Genomic DNA, 13,926 nt, shown 5'->3' with positions numbered 1-13,926 from the left:
CCCTCATCATTTTGATACCTCTATCAAGTCACCTCTCAGCCTTCTCTTCTCCAAGGAAAACAGTCCTAACTTCTCCAATCTATCTTCCTAACTGAAATTTCTCATCCCTGGAACCATTCTCGTGAATCTCTGCTGTACTCTCTCCAATGCCCTCATGTCTTTCCTCAAGTGCGGTGCCCAGAATTGGACTGAATACTTCAGCTGAGGCCGAACTAGTGTCTTGTACAAGTTCAACATAACTTCCTTGCTCTTGTACTCTATGCCCCTATTAATAAAGTCCAGGATACTGTATTAACCGCTCTCTCAACCTGTCCTGCCACCTTTATGACTTATGCACAGATACACCCAGGTCCCTCTGCTCCTGCACCCCCTTTAGAATTACACCCTTGATCTTGTATTGTCTCTCCATGTTCTTCCTACCAAAATGAATCACTTCACATTTCTCTGCATTGAACTTCATCTGCCACCTGTCTGCCCATTCCACCAACTTGTCTATGTTCTTTTGAAGTTCTATACTATCCTCCTCACAGTTCACAATGCTTCCAAGTTGCATATTATCTGCAAACTTTGAATTGTGCCCTGTACACCAAGGTCTAGGTCATTAATATATATCCGGAAAAGCAAGAGTCCCAACACTGATCCCTGGGGAACTCCACTACAAACCTTCCTCCAGCCTGAAAAACATCCATGAACCACTACTCTTTGTTTCCTGTCACTCAGCCATTTTCCTATCCATGTTGTTACCGTCCCTTTTATTGCATGAGCTACAAGTTTGCTCACAAGTCTGTTGCGTGGCATTGTATCAAATGCCTTTTGAAAGTCTTTGTACACCACATCAACAGCAGTACCCTCATCAACCCTCTCTGTTACCTCTTCAAAAAAACTCCAGTAAGTTAGTTAACCATGATTTTCCCTTAAGCAATCCATGCTGGCTTTCCTTAATTAACTCGCATTTGTCCATGTGACTTGATTTTGTCCCAAATTATTTTTTCTATACGTTTTCCTACCACCGAAGTTAAACTGACTGGCCTGCAGTTGCTGGGCTTATCTTTACACCCTTTTTTGAACAAGGGTGTAACATTTGCGATTCTCCAGTCCTCTGGCACCACCCCTGAGTGTAAGGAAGATGGAAAAATTATGGCCAGTGCCTCCGCAATTTCCACTCTCACTTCCCTCAGTATCCTTGGATGCATCTCATCCGGCCCTGGTGCCTTATCCACTTTAAGCACGGACAGCCTATCTTAATACTTCCTCTTTATCAATTTTAAATCCTTCTATTCTGGTAGGAAGAATGTGGGGGTGGGGTGCGATAATATAAAATAAAGGGTGCAATTCTAAACAGGGTGCAGGAGCAGAGGGACCTGGGTGTATATGTGCATGAATCATTGAAGGTGGCAGGACAGGTTGTGAGAGTGGTTAATAAAGTGTACAGTATCCTGGGCTTTATTAATAGGGGCATAGAGTACAAGAGCAAGGAAGTTATATTAAACTTGTATGGATCACTGATTTGGCCTCAACTGGAGTCGTGTGTCCAGTTCTGGGCATCACACTTTAGGAAAGATGTGAAGGCATTAGAGAGGTTGCAGAAAAGATTCACATGAATGGTTCCAGGGATGAGGGACTTCAGTTTCATGGATAGATTGGAGGAGTTGGGACTGTTTCTCTTCGAGAAGAGAATGTTGAGATTTGATAGAGGTGTTCAAAATCATGATGGGTCTGGACAGGATAAATAGGGAAAAATGTTCCCGTTGGTGGAAGGATAGAGAACAAGAGGGCACAGGTTTAAAGTAATTGGCAAAAGAAGCAATGGCGACCTGAGGAAAACTTTTTCACGCAGGGAGTGGTTACGATCTGGAATGCACTACCTGAGAGTGTGATGGAGGCAGGTTCAATCAAGGCTTTCAAGAGGAAATTGGATTATTATCTGAAAAGGAAAAATGTGCAGGGCTGCAGGAAGAAGTGGGGGAGTGGCACCAGGTAAATTGCTTTTTCAGAGAGCCAGCGCAGATATGACAGGCCAAATGGCCTCCTGTGCTGTAACAATTCTGTGATCTGTGCTAATCTCAATTGGGGCAGCAGTTAAGATGCTAGAATTATCCTTACAGCTGCAGAACTGGGAATCAGCCAGGGCTCCCTGCTCCTGGCCAGTGTCAGCAATGCCCCCCCCCCGCCCTCCCTCAGCCCCACTTCACTCTGAGCTGAATAATAACAATCATAGATTCAAACCTCAGCACCTTCAGGGAACAGATTAGGGGAAGTGGGGGGTGCATTACCCAGGCAGAGGGAGCATGACAGCCTGTGAAAGCAGAGTGATTGTGGGCCTCCTGCCAGCCCACAGCAGTCAATGAACGATTGGCACTGAACAGCGTATGTGTATGTGTGACCTGGGCTGCAGTCCAATCGTGAGAGCAAAGCTCGAGTGATTTATTGCCAACATGTGATGCTGCAGATTAGACTGCAGCCTTGAAAACCTCTGTTTCCGTAAACATACGGGATGCAACCACCTCCCTTGGCTGTGCACCATGTACTGGGTGGAGGCAAGTCTGTTCTTTCCACTCGCACAATATGGTTTGTGAACGATAGTTGAAGAGAGTAAAGGTGACTGGTATAAACACTGCAGGCCAGGGAGTGGAGACTGGGAAGAGAGGTGGGGTCAGGACACGGCAGGTTATAAACAAAGACCAAGGTCCATTGAAGAGTCCAGTGGCAGTGGAGGGGTTGAGAGAGGTGATGGAGAGGTAGAGCTGGGTATAGTCAGCATACATGTGCAAGATGACCACCATGTCTTTGAATGATGCCACCAGGGGCCAGCCTGTGGATGAGGAATAAAAGGGAACCCGGTAAGGATTTTAAAAGAAGAGGGCATAAAAGAGTAAGAGTGAGGAAAAGGGATTAGAGTAGATAGCTCCAAGCGAAGAGCGAGGACCAACTTATGCAGGATGGGCCGAATGGCCACCTTCCATACCATTTGATTTGCACTGGATCGTGATCGGGAGTGGGTTCTAGAGAGGATTTTGTGTGTGCTACGGGGTGCCAGTTCTGAAGCCAGCTGTTGTACCCTGGCTAGCTGGGCAGAGGGCAGGAGTCTGGATGGCTGTCCTGCCTTGGGAGTGCCTTTACCCAGGGAGAGCTCACTATTTTCTCCTTACTAGAGGACTCTTGTACAGTGGAATCCTGCTGTGAGCAGTGATGCAGCACAGATAACAGGTAAGAAATGTATAAGGAAAGGCAACTCGCCTACTCTGGGTGTTCGGCAGCGATTGGAGCTCGACAAGGTCGCCCAACAAGGACGAGAGTTAGAACACCACAGGTTCGAACCCCACTCCAGAGACTTGAGAACAAAGTCTAGGCTGACGTGCTAATGCGGCGCTGAGGGAGTGCTGCACTGTCAAAGGTGCCATCTTTCAGATGAGACATTAAACCAAGGTCCATCTGCCCCTCGAATGGATGTAAAAGATCCCACGGCCACTATTGGAAGAAGAGCAGGGGGCGTTCTCCCTGGTGTCCTGGGGCCAATATTTATCCCTCAATCCAACATCACAAAAACTGATTATCTAGTAATGTATTTCCTTACTGTTTGGAGTTTTCTGTGTGCAGATTGACTGCTGTTGTTTCCTACAACAGTGACCATACTTCACAAAGTGCGTCACCGGCTATAAAGTGCTTTGGCACGTGCTGAGGTTATAAAGGGTGCTATAGAAAAGCAAGCCTTTCTATAATTGGCACTAATTCACACACTCGACCTTTCCCTCTTGATGTGAATGCTGATAACGCAGGAATCTAACCTGCTTTAAAGTTCAGATTGTATCAGCCTCCGATATCTATCCTCTGTGTAGATCTGAATTTTCTGTCTGTACCCTGTGAGAGAGCAGTAACAGCAATCTCTCCCTATCTCTCTCAGGATGATAATCACCATTCTAGGCGGCTTGTTATTTGGTCAAGATGGTTACTACGTGGCACTGGCCTGGACCTCCTGTGCGATCATGTTCTTCTTAGTAAGTGGCTCCCTTGCGCTCTCCTGTCTGTGCCTAATAGGAATTGAATGAAATCGAAGATGCCTCGAATCTGCCTTCTCCCATCCTGTTACTCACTTGGTGCAATGATAATGGAGTTGTTAACCAATCATGGAAATCAATTAGCCTTCAACAGACCCAGGCATTGAATCATACAGCACAGAAGGAGGTCATTCAGCCCAGTGTGCCTATGCTAGCTCTTTTTGAAAGAGCTATCTGGCTAGTCCTACTTTAACCCCCTCTTTCACCACAACCCAAAAACATTTCTCCTTCTTAATTGTTTATCCAATTCCCTTTCAAAAGTTGCTGTTGTGTCTGCTTCCTTTCTGGCAGCACATTCTAGATCCTGATTCGCTACTTATGTAAAAAAAAATGCTTCTCATCTGTCCTCTGGTTCTTTCAGAGGTAAGGGGAAATTCCCCAGTGGTGGAGCGCTTTGGGAACCGTAAGGCCCAAAGTCACCTGTTGCTTCCCAAGCAGGCTACACTCGCCACACGTCATGTCCCAAATCATTCACGTACTGTATCCTAAATTGTTGTTTTCTGAAAGAAATGAATTTGTATTTGAATAAATCAGTACTACCTGCTTCCACCCCCCCCCCCCCAAATGAGCCTGTTCCATAGATTGACTGCTCTCTCGCTCGCTCAAATAGTGATCCAAATTCTGTTGGGAAGCAAACAGCAAGTTGCCAGTGTGGTGGTTGTTGTGCAAATCAGGCCGTCAGTTCAGAGAATTGAGAGATAGGTCACGAGTTGCAATTCTCCAGAAAGTGCTGGTCAATTTACACCACCCCATCATTAGCTTCACACAAATGGCATCGCGCCAACCTCCCTGTTTTTAGGAACTTGTTGGATTAGCGAGTTAACTGTCCATTCAACTCACCGCAGAAAGTTAGCGCTGGTTCTTAACTGTGCAAGTATCCTTTTAACATTTTGATAACTTCATGCAATAACGATCTCTCCCCACTGAAAGGGAACTGTTTAAACTGAGTCTCATTCAGCAGGTAGTAAATTCTTCTCGGAGAGTTTACAAGTTTTAAATTGAATTTTTTCCTTACTTTTGTCTTTTTTCTCCTCTTAATCCAATCTTTCTTTCCCCTCTCTCTCTCTGTTTCTCTTTCTGTACCTGATTTGACTCTAATTCACCCAGTTTCCTTCACCATCTTTTTTCTGTTTCTTTCTCCATCCTTGAGTCTCGCTGGTCCCATCATTCACTAAGGTTGTAGATGCTCTATTGCCCTCGCCAGGCCGTTGTCAGTCTGTGCTTCCAGGGCAAAACATTTTTGGGCTGAAGGAAGAAGACTAACTAAAGGGACAGGGTGTGAGATGCCCCGCTTCAGCAAATTCTGGAGCAATGTGTTTGAACGGACTGGTTTTAAATTTACTGGCTGCTCCTACCCCTGCCAGCAGGCATAAGTGTGAGCCACTAGCACACCAGATCTGATTGATTGATTCTCCTTGCTCGTATAACCGTTCTCTCCGAAGACAGCTGGGCCACATCATTCTCTCACACTCTCCATTTCGACCCACCCACAGGTCCGCTCTCTGAGAATGAAAGTCCTGACCTCCTCCTCAGACGGAGTTACCAGCCACAGCTCCAGGAACCAGCTCCGGATGTATGTCACCCTTGCTGTTGCTGCCTTTCAGCCCCTCATCATTTACTGGCTGACTGTTCACCTGATTCGGTGAGGGGGTCCGGGAGTAAAAGGGGGGGTGCGGTTGCCGAGCGTTGAGATCCTGTCATTCTACCACACCCCCCCCCCCCCCCCCCCCCCCTCCCTCCCTGTATGAGGTTGGGCTGCTCTCTCCCTCAGAAGAACTGATGCTGGCAGTTTTTTTTTAAAGAGTGCTAGAAATTTCCACATGTTTAGGTTCAAAACTTCGACCTGCAGCCTCAGCCAGAGCTGTACATGGTACATAATTCAGTATATCTGCACTGTCTTTGTGAGTTGAGTGCAAGCTCGCTATGGTGGAGGTCATATTGTACAAGGTGTCTTCCCCATGATACTGTGGATTTGGGGATGTGCAGTTGCTGTGTGGTGTTATGCAAAGCGGCTGGGGTGCGGGGGGGGACCGTGTGAGAGGGGCCTTTACACCGTCATGCCATGCGTTATTGCTCATTCTCATTCTGGACCCCGGCTGTGAAGACAAAGGACATGAAAACAAGGTCCCATCTGCCCTGGATTTCGTGCCTCCTCGTTACAATCTGAAGCCGTCAGCTCCCGTAGAAGAAGTTGCAAACACAACATCTATGCTGCAGCACATTACACCAGTGCTGTTGTAGTACACAGTGTTTATATTTGTGGAATTCTCAAAACGTGAAATCTCAGCTTGATTCCAAGTCGTACTGGCAACTCTCATCTCCGTTATCAGTTCCTGCAGTAGCCAGTTCCCACCCATCTATCTCCTTCTTCCCCTACTCCAACCCCCCACCCCCAACACCCCTCATGGAGACGGAGGATTGCACCATGAAGGAAGTGCCTTAAAGAGGGTCCTCATTTCAATCCTGCGCTGCCACCGGAACCAGCAACACTGGTCAAGTAACACCTTAGTTTACTTTTAATAAAATCGCCAGTGAGCAGAGAGAGACAAACCGGTGCTATTTAACACGTTTTAGTTGTGGTAGAACCATAGTTCAATCCCTGCAGCTCAGAGCAAGCCATTGCCCCAGTTATCAACTCCTGCATCTGACATTTGTGAGTGTTTCCCCAGAAGGGGGCACTTCCCGGTAGCCACATTAAAAAAAATCATGTACTTTGCGATCCCTTTTTCGCACTGATTTATCAATTTAGGAGGGAGGATAAATCAGATCGGGACACGCTCCCAGAGCTGTTTCTCAGCAGCTGGAGAGCCTTCAGAACAGCTTATCTGGTAACTCCCAGCTGCAGGCAGTGGCAAAGAACCGAGCGTCTCTACCCGTCCAGACAGACTGTAATGGAACAGCACTGCTAAACCTGTGCCGCAGACCGATGTAGAACTGTTTTGCTGATGACTGGACTTTCAAGTGTGATAGATGTGGAGCATCAGAAGGTGTTGAACAACACGTAGTTTCTTTGACCATTTGTCAGTTTGAAGATAAATGAAGGACTTCCTACAATTTGATTGATTTGCTGCGGTTCTCGGTGTAATCTGTTTTAAATCCTCACCGTGCTGTTGACTCTAAATAATAAATATAGAGTGCATAACATTTTAAGCCGGCTACTGTCGTACTCTGTTGCAGATTGGATTTCAAACCTAGTTCTGCATGAGCTCATACTGTGGCTGTTTAGGCTTTTCATGGTTTAATTTACTCTTCACTGGGTTTCGTACAAGATTTATCTTCACTGGTTCTGATCGTTGTCGAACACCCCAGTGGCCATGCGTGGAATGAAATGTGACATTAAATTCAATAAATCAGTCGTGGGCAGCCGTCAGATAAAATGCCAATGAAAGCTACTGGATTGTGTAAAAATGCAGCGCGGATTACTAATATCCTGCACTAATCTGCTGCATTAATATTCCTTTCTGCCTACCTACTTTTAAAGTAACTCCTACGTTCCCCCTCCAAGTCTCACGTCATCCCGTCTTGCAAATATATTGTCGTTGCTTCTTCAGCGCTGTGTCAAAATCCTGGAATTTCTGCCCGAACAGCACCTTCGTCACACGGACTGCAGTAATTCAAGAAGTCAGCTCACCAGCGCTTTCTCAAGGGCAGTAAATGCTGTCTTTGGCACGATGTCCACATCCTGAGAATGAATAAATAGGACCGAAAGAATGGTCAGCTTGGATTTCAAAAGGGAAGGTCTTTAAAGAAGTAACAGGACAACGTAATGGATGTAATATACGTGAGCTTCAAAAGGCACTAGGCACAGCATGTGGAGACAGGTAGTAGGATGGATAGAAAGCTGTGTTTCTATTTAAAAAAAAGTAAAGGTGAAGGGTAGTTACTCAGACAGGCAGGAGGTGGGGAATGGTGTTCCACAGGCAGTGTTGGGACCACTTGACCATTTCTAAAAATAATTTTGACTCAGGAATTGGAAGTATGATATCAAAATTTGAGGATGACATTAAATTGAGGGGTATATTTAATGCTGGGGAAGAATGCAACAAATTATAAGACAACATAAACTTGCACAGTGGGCAATGAATTTCAATATAGATGTGTGAGGTGGTGCATTTTGGCAGGAAGGGTATGGAGGTCACATACTGCTTGGGAAAATAAGATCTTGATTAGGGAGGAGGCAGAAAGGGATCTAGGGATACAGATTCACGAATTATTAAAAGTAGAGATACAGTTTAACAAGGCCATAAAAAGTGCAAAGTGCTCGGGTTTATTTCTATCGGAATAGAATTTCAAAAACTTTGATGTAACAAGTGGTTAGGTTTTAGAATACACTGCCTGGTAAGTTGGTGGAGACAGATTCAACAGGAGCCTACAGGAGGGAATTGGATAAATACTTGAAGGCGAAAAGCTTGCAGGGATATGGGGAAAGAGCCGGGGAAGTTGAACTAACTGGATTGCTCTTCGACAAAGCAAGTGTAGACTTGATGGGCTGAATGGCCTCTTTCTGTGCTGTACTATTCTATAAAGCAGAGATCCTGAGGGTAGACAGTGGTGTAGTGGTAATGTCACTGGGCTAGTAATTCAGAGACCCAGGCTAATGCCCTGGGGACGTGGGTTCAAATCCCACCATGGCAGCTGGTGGAATTTAAATTCAAATGATTAATAAAAATCTGGAAACTCAGTAATGGTGCCAAGATTGTTGTAAAAACCCCATCTGGTCCACCAGTGTCCTTTAGGGAAGGAAATCCTCTGTCCTTATCTGGTCTGGCCTCCGTGTAATTCCAGACCTGCAGCAATGTGGTTGACTCTTAACTGCCTTCTGAAATAGCCGAGCAAGCCACTCAGTTATCAAGGACAATTGGGATGGGCAACAAATGCTGCTGTTGCCAGCAACGCCCACATGAAAGAAATGTATCGAACCTTGGTTAGGCCATACTGAGAGTACTGTGCACAGTTCTGCTCTCCATCTTACAATAATGATATAGCAGCACTGGCGAAGGTGGAAAAAAGATTCGCAAGCATGATGCCACAACTGAGTTTTTTTCCCGATAGTTCCAACAGGCTGGGGCTCTTTTCTCTGGAAAAGAGAAAATTTGAGGGGTGACCTGATGGAGGTCTTTAAAATTATGAAGGGGTTCAATGGGGTTAGATGTAGAGAAAATGTCTGCACTTGTGGGAAACCAAAACTAGGGACCATGAATATAAGATAGTCACTAATAAATCCAGTAGGGAATTCAGGAGAAACTTCTCTACCCAGAGAATGTGGATTTCACTACTACAGGGAGTGGGCGAGGCAAATAGCATATATGCATTTTAGGGGAAGCTAGGTTAGCACATGAAGCAGAAAGGAATAGAAGGATATGTTATTAGAGTGAGATGAAGCAAGGTGGAAGAATTCTTGTGTGGAGTTGGACAATACTAGCATTGATGGGCTGAATAGCTGGTTTCTGTACTATAAAGTTCTGTACAACAGCATTATGGGCATTCCTTCATCACACAGAGGCCCACCACTACCTTCCCAAGGGAAACTAGAAATGGACAATAAATGCCAGATGTGTCAGCGATGCCCACGTCCCAAGAATAAATCTTTTACTAAAAAACAGGCTGGGATGAGGTAGAGGCTTAGTTGTAGAGTGAAGTGCCCTGTGCAACTGCTGGGCAGAAACTCGGGCAGTCGGCAACAGTTTCCGTAAATCAGGGTGTCCGCCTTGGCCTACTAAGCATCACCCTCACCTCTTCAGTCACAAAGACTTGGGTAAAAGTCCCATAATGCAGGCCAACACTACCAGGGCAGTACCGAGGGAGCTGTTGGAGATGAGACATAAACCGGCACTATATAAATGCAAGTGCTTTCTTTGTATTTCTCAATTAGATTCTGATTGATAATCTCTTCAAAGCTGCCACGTATGGTAATCCTCGCACAGTTGCTTGGTGTTGACCTGGTTGGTATGCTGACTCTTGGAATTCCTATCAGGCCATGAGCTGGCAATGGCAGTATAGAGCGCAAGGGGTCACTTACTAGGAAGAACACGATGGTGCAGGAGGTCCAGACTCGTGCCACGAAGTAGCCATCTCAACAAGATGTCTAGAATGGTGATAATCACCCTGAGCAATTACTGTGAATTCTTTATCATGGGAAACATTCAGACACGCAAACAGGAAATCCAGATCTATGCAGAGAATTGACTGATACAAGCTGAACATAAAGCAGGAGGTTAGGTCCCTGCATTATCAGCAGAGGGCAAGTGGGTAGACTAGTGGCAATCGAAGAATGAACAACCTTTCACAACTTTCAAGTACTTCCGAAAAAGGACTTACGGTCAATGAAGTGTTTTTTTGAAGTGTTACCATGTGGCCAATGAAGTATTGTGCCTCCCCACTCTTGATTTCGCACTGCGTTTGCTGTGTTTCTATCCTGTATGCTTCAAGGTCGCTGACCTTGTAAGATCTTTGTCATCAAATAACAGCCAACCTCTACACACTGCAGTCTTACCGTATGCCCCCCTCATCCCCTCTTCATTGGTGTAGGTTTTTTGTGGTAAAGCAATGAATACATTTAGTTGCGAGCCAACTTGAGCTGGTGCAGGCCCCGGGAGGTTTCATACAGCATACCAACTGCCACCTGTTTACAGCATAATGGCACCATTTTCAGCACATGCTTCTTAGAAAACTCTCAAGCTGGGCTGTACTCCAATGTCATGTGAACAAGGTGCAATCCCTGAAGAATGAAGGTAGCCTTACAAGGTAGGTAATCTATTGATGCTCAGTTTTGACAGTGAATTGGAGGCTCGGCTATTGGCATAGCGTATGTCTGGCAAATGCCAGCCGCACTCTGGCTCATGGTATATATGTAACTTTACCCGAAGCATCGCAGCTGAAAGATTAATCCTGAGGGATGTTCAGCGTCCCAGGAAACTACAGACCAGTGAGTTTGATGCCCATTGTAGATGAAGCTATGGAAACCCTTCTTAAAAGATAAGATGATGGACCATCTAAATAGGGGTAAAATGATAAAATGTGGGTCCATGGAGGAGAGGTCTTGCCAATCTTGCTGGTTTCCTTTGAGAGTGTGACGCAGGTGCTTGGTAGGGTTACAGCAGTGGATGTGGTGTACCTGGATTTCAGAAAAGCCTTTGATACAGTTCTTCTGGAAAGGCTGGTACTGAAAATAAAGTGGGAAAGAAAATGTATGGGATGAAGGATTTTAGCTACTAGGTTAGATTGGACAAGCTGGGGTTATTCTTGGAGCAAAGGAGATTTGATAGAGTGGTACAAGATTATGACACGGTTAGATAAGGTAGACAAAGCAAAGCTGTTCCCATTAGCTGATGGTAAAAGGACTAGGGAACACATTGAAGGTTTTGGGCAAGAGATGCCGGGGGGATGTGAGGAAGAACTGGGTAGGGTCTCACAGGGCCTGTCACAAGCACAGTGGCGAAATTTGCAGATAATACAAAGCTAATGAAGGTGGTGGACAATGTTCCCGCAGGGGCTGAGCACTTAAATTGCCCATGCACTCAAAAAAAAATAGAGGGTACATTGATGGTGGACTGCCAAGAGGAACAGGATAAGCTGCAAGAGGATTTGAATATGCTTGGGAATTGGGCAGACAGGTGGCAGATAAAAAAAAAATCAATATAGAGAAATGAAAAGTGCTTCACGTGGGGACAAAAAATCCAGAGCAAAGCTAACACTTAAAGGGGAAGAAAATAATGTGCATGGAAAGTGAGAGAGATCTGACAGTCCTGATTGATAAATAGAATCTATCGCAACAATGCTCAATTGTAGAGAGTGAAAAAAAATCAAGTGCTGGGATGTAATTTGAGAAGTGCCATTTCATTGGACAGTACTGGGACAGAAGGAGCTGCAACATTGGGACGGTCTGCATCTGAACTGGGCTGAGACCAAGGTTCTAATGGAAAGGATAAACTAGGATTGGAGGTAATAGCATAGCGAGAGGAAGTGGCTAGACATTACAGAAACTTAACAATAAAAAGAATCAGGAAAAGAGTGTAAAGGGCAAGCTAAAGGAAGGAATAAGGATAACACAAGTGGCCAGAGGTTTAATAAATTCATAGAGCATAAAGGTAAAGCAACTACCAAAAGCAAAGAGAAATAATAGAAACAATTTAAACTGCACAGCAATGCATGCAGTATTCAAACCAAAATGGATGAACTGGAGGCAATCATTTGCAGAGGATCCAGACATAGTAGGGGTGACTGAAACATGGCTACATAGCAAGCAGAATCAGCCACTAAATACTGTAGGATATAACACATTTAGGAAGGGAAGAGCTGTGCTAGTTAGAGCGAACAATGGCAGTAGATAAAGATGCAACTAGCAGTAAGATAGATACAGAATCGATATGGATTAATTTAAAAGATAAGGGATCCATCACCCTAACGAGGTATACTGTAGACCACCGAATAATGGAATTAGAGGAAGAAATTTGTAGGCAAATGTATAAGGTGACTGGCAGGCATAGAATAATGGAGATTTCAACGAACTGGCTGTAAGAGGTAGAGAAAGGAGAAAAGGGAATCGAGGTTTTGCAGTGTGTGCAGGGCTCCTTTCTCATTCAATACGTAAGAAGTCCAACAAGAAAAGAATCTGTTTGGATCATGTAATGGGTAATGAACCAGACAGACAAGAGAAGTAAAGGTAGGGGAGCATCTTAGTAGTAGTGATCATAACATTGTAAAGTTCAAGATCATGATCAAGAGCAATGTGAGTAGGACAAAGACTCAGGCAATAAATTGGCAAAGAGCAAATTGTGAGGAAATGAGGGTGGAACTAAAAGAAGGTAAACTAGGAGAACATCTTGGAAAAAACAAAGAGACAGAAAACAATGGGAAATCTCTAAAAGGGTAATCAGTAGTGTTCCAGAGAAATGTATTCTACTGAAAGCCAAAAATAAGCAAGTTAAGTGTGGGCACCATGGAGCAATAAAGAACTGAAGAGAGAATTGAATCTAAAGAAAAAGACATACAAGAAGGACTTCGATACTAAAGTAAAAAGGCAATAGAAAGAACTGAGGAGAGAAATTTTTTTTTAAACCATCAGGAAGGCAAAGAGAAATTCTGAAATCAAAACATCACAGAATTTAAAACAAAATAACATGCTTAAATAACAAAAGGAAAATTAAAGTAGTGATAGGGCCACTAAAGGATGAGCAAGGTAACCTCATGGGTAATGACATTGCAATAGCAAGGTAACAAAATAGACACTTCACTAAAGAATGAGGATAAATAGAATATTAATACAGTTTGGATAGCAAGGAAGAACAAAAGAGATGGTCTGTGATAGGGTGGAAGGGAGAAGTAAAGGTAGGGGAGCATCTTAGTAGTAGTGATCCAAATAAATAACAAGGGTTGATGGTGCAAGGCAAAATGTGGTGGTAATGGAACAAGTAACAAATCAAAAGATGGGTCTGGAGGAGTTGTAAATGGCAACAGCAGAAGCATTACCAGCACCTGCTGTCTGGGGAAAAATTAGGAGCAGCAGTTATGATCTGAAATTGCTGAACTCTGTAATGTGCATAATCGAAAGATGAGGTGCTGTTCCTTGAGCTTGTGATGAGCTTCATTTGAACTGTGTAGGAGATGGACAACAAAGGTCAGAGTTGGGCAGAGAATTAAGATGGCAAGCGACCAGAAGCTCAGGGTCATGCCTGGGGACTGAACAGAGGTGTGTAGCAAAGTGATCACCCAATCCACAGATGCTGCCTGACCTGCTGAGTATTTCTAGCCTTTTCTGATTATATTTCAGATTTCCAGCATCCGCAGTACTTTACCTTTTTCCTGAGGAAACAATAAACTGGATGGGGTAGAGCCATAGAAAAGTTACGGTACAGAAGGAGGCCACTCAGCG

General features: G+C 44.6%; 1 protein-coding gene across 1 annotated transcript in view; it reads left to right on the top strand.

Moving 5' to 3' along the window:
* LOC137355978 (protein YIF1A-like) overlaps nucleotides 1-7,205 on the top strand; it is a 43,210-nt gene extending 36,005 nt beyond the window's left edge. The window contains exons 7-8 of the mRNA XM_068021680.1: nucleotides 3,902-3,995; nucleotides 5,549-7,205. Coding sequence (XP_067877781.1) covers nucleotides 3,902-3,995; nucleotides 5,549-5,701 — 247 coding nt within the window. The 3' untranslated portion in view covers nucleotides 5,702-7,205. The remainder of the gene's footprint in view (nucleotides 1-3,901; nucleotides 3,996-5,548) is intronic.
* Nucleotides 7,206-13,926: the final 6,721 nt, after the last annotated feature.

This window comes from Heterodontus francisci, chromosome 44, assembly GCF_036365525.1.
Source record: "Heterodontus francisci isolate sHetFra1 chromosome 44, sHetFra1.hap1, whole genome shotgun sequence".
Taxonomy (NCBI): Eukaryota; Metazoa; Chordata; class Chondrichthyes; order Heterodontiformes; family Heterodontidae; genus Heterodontus; species Heterodontus francisci.
This window is presented reverse-complemented; position numbering and strand designations above follow the sequence as displayed.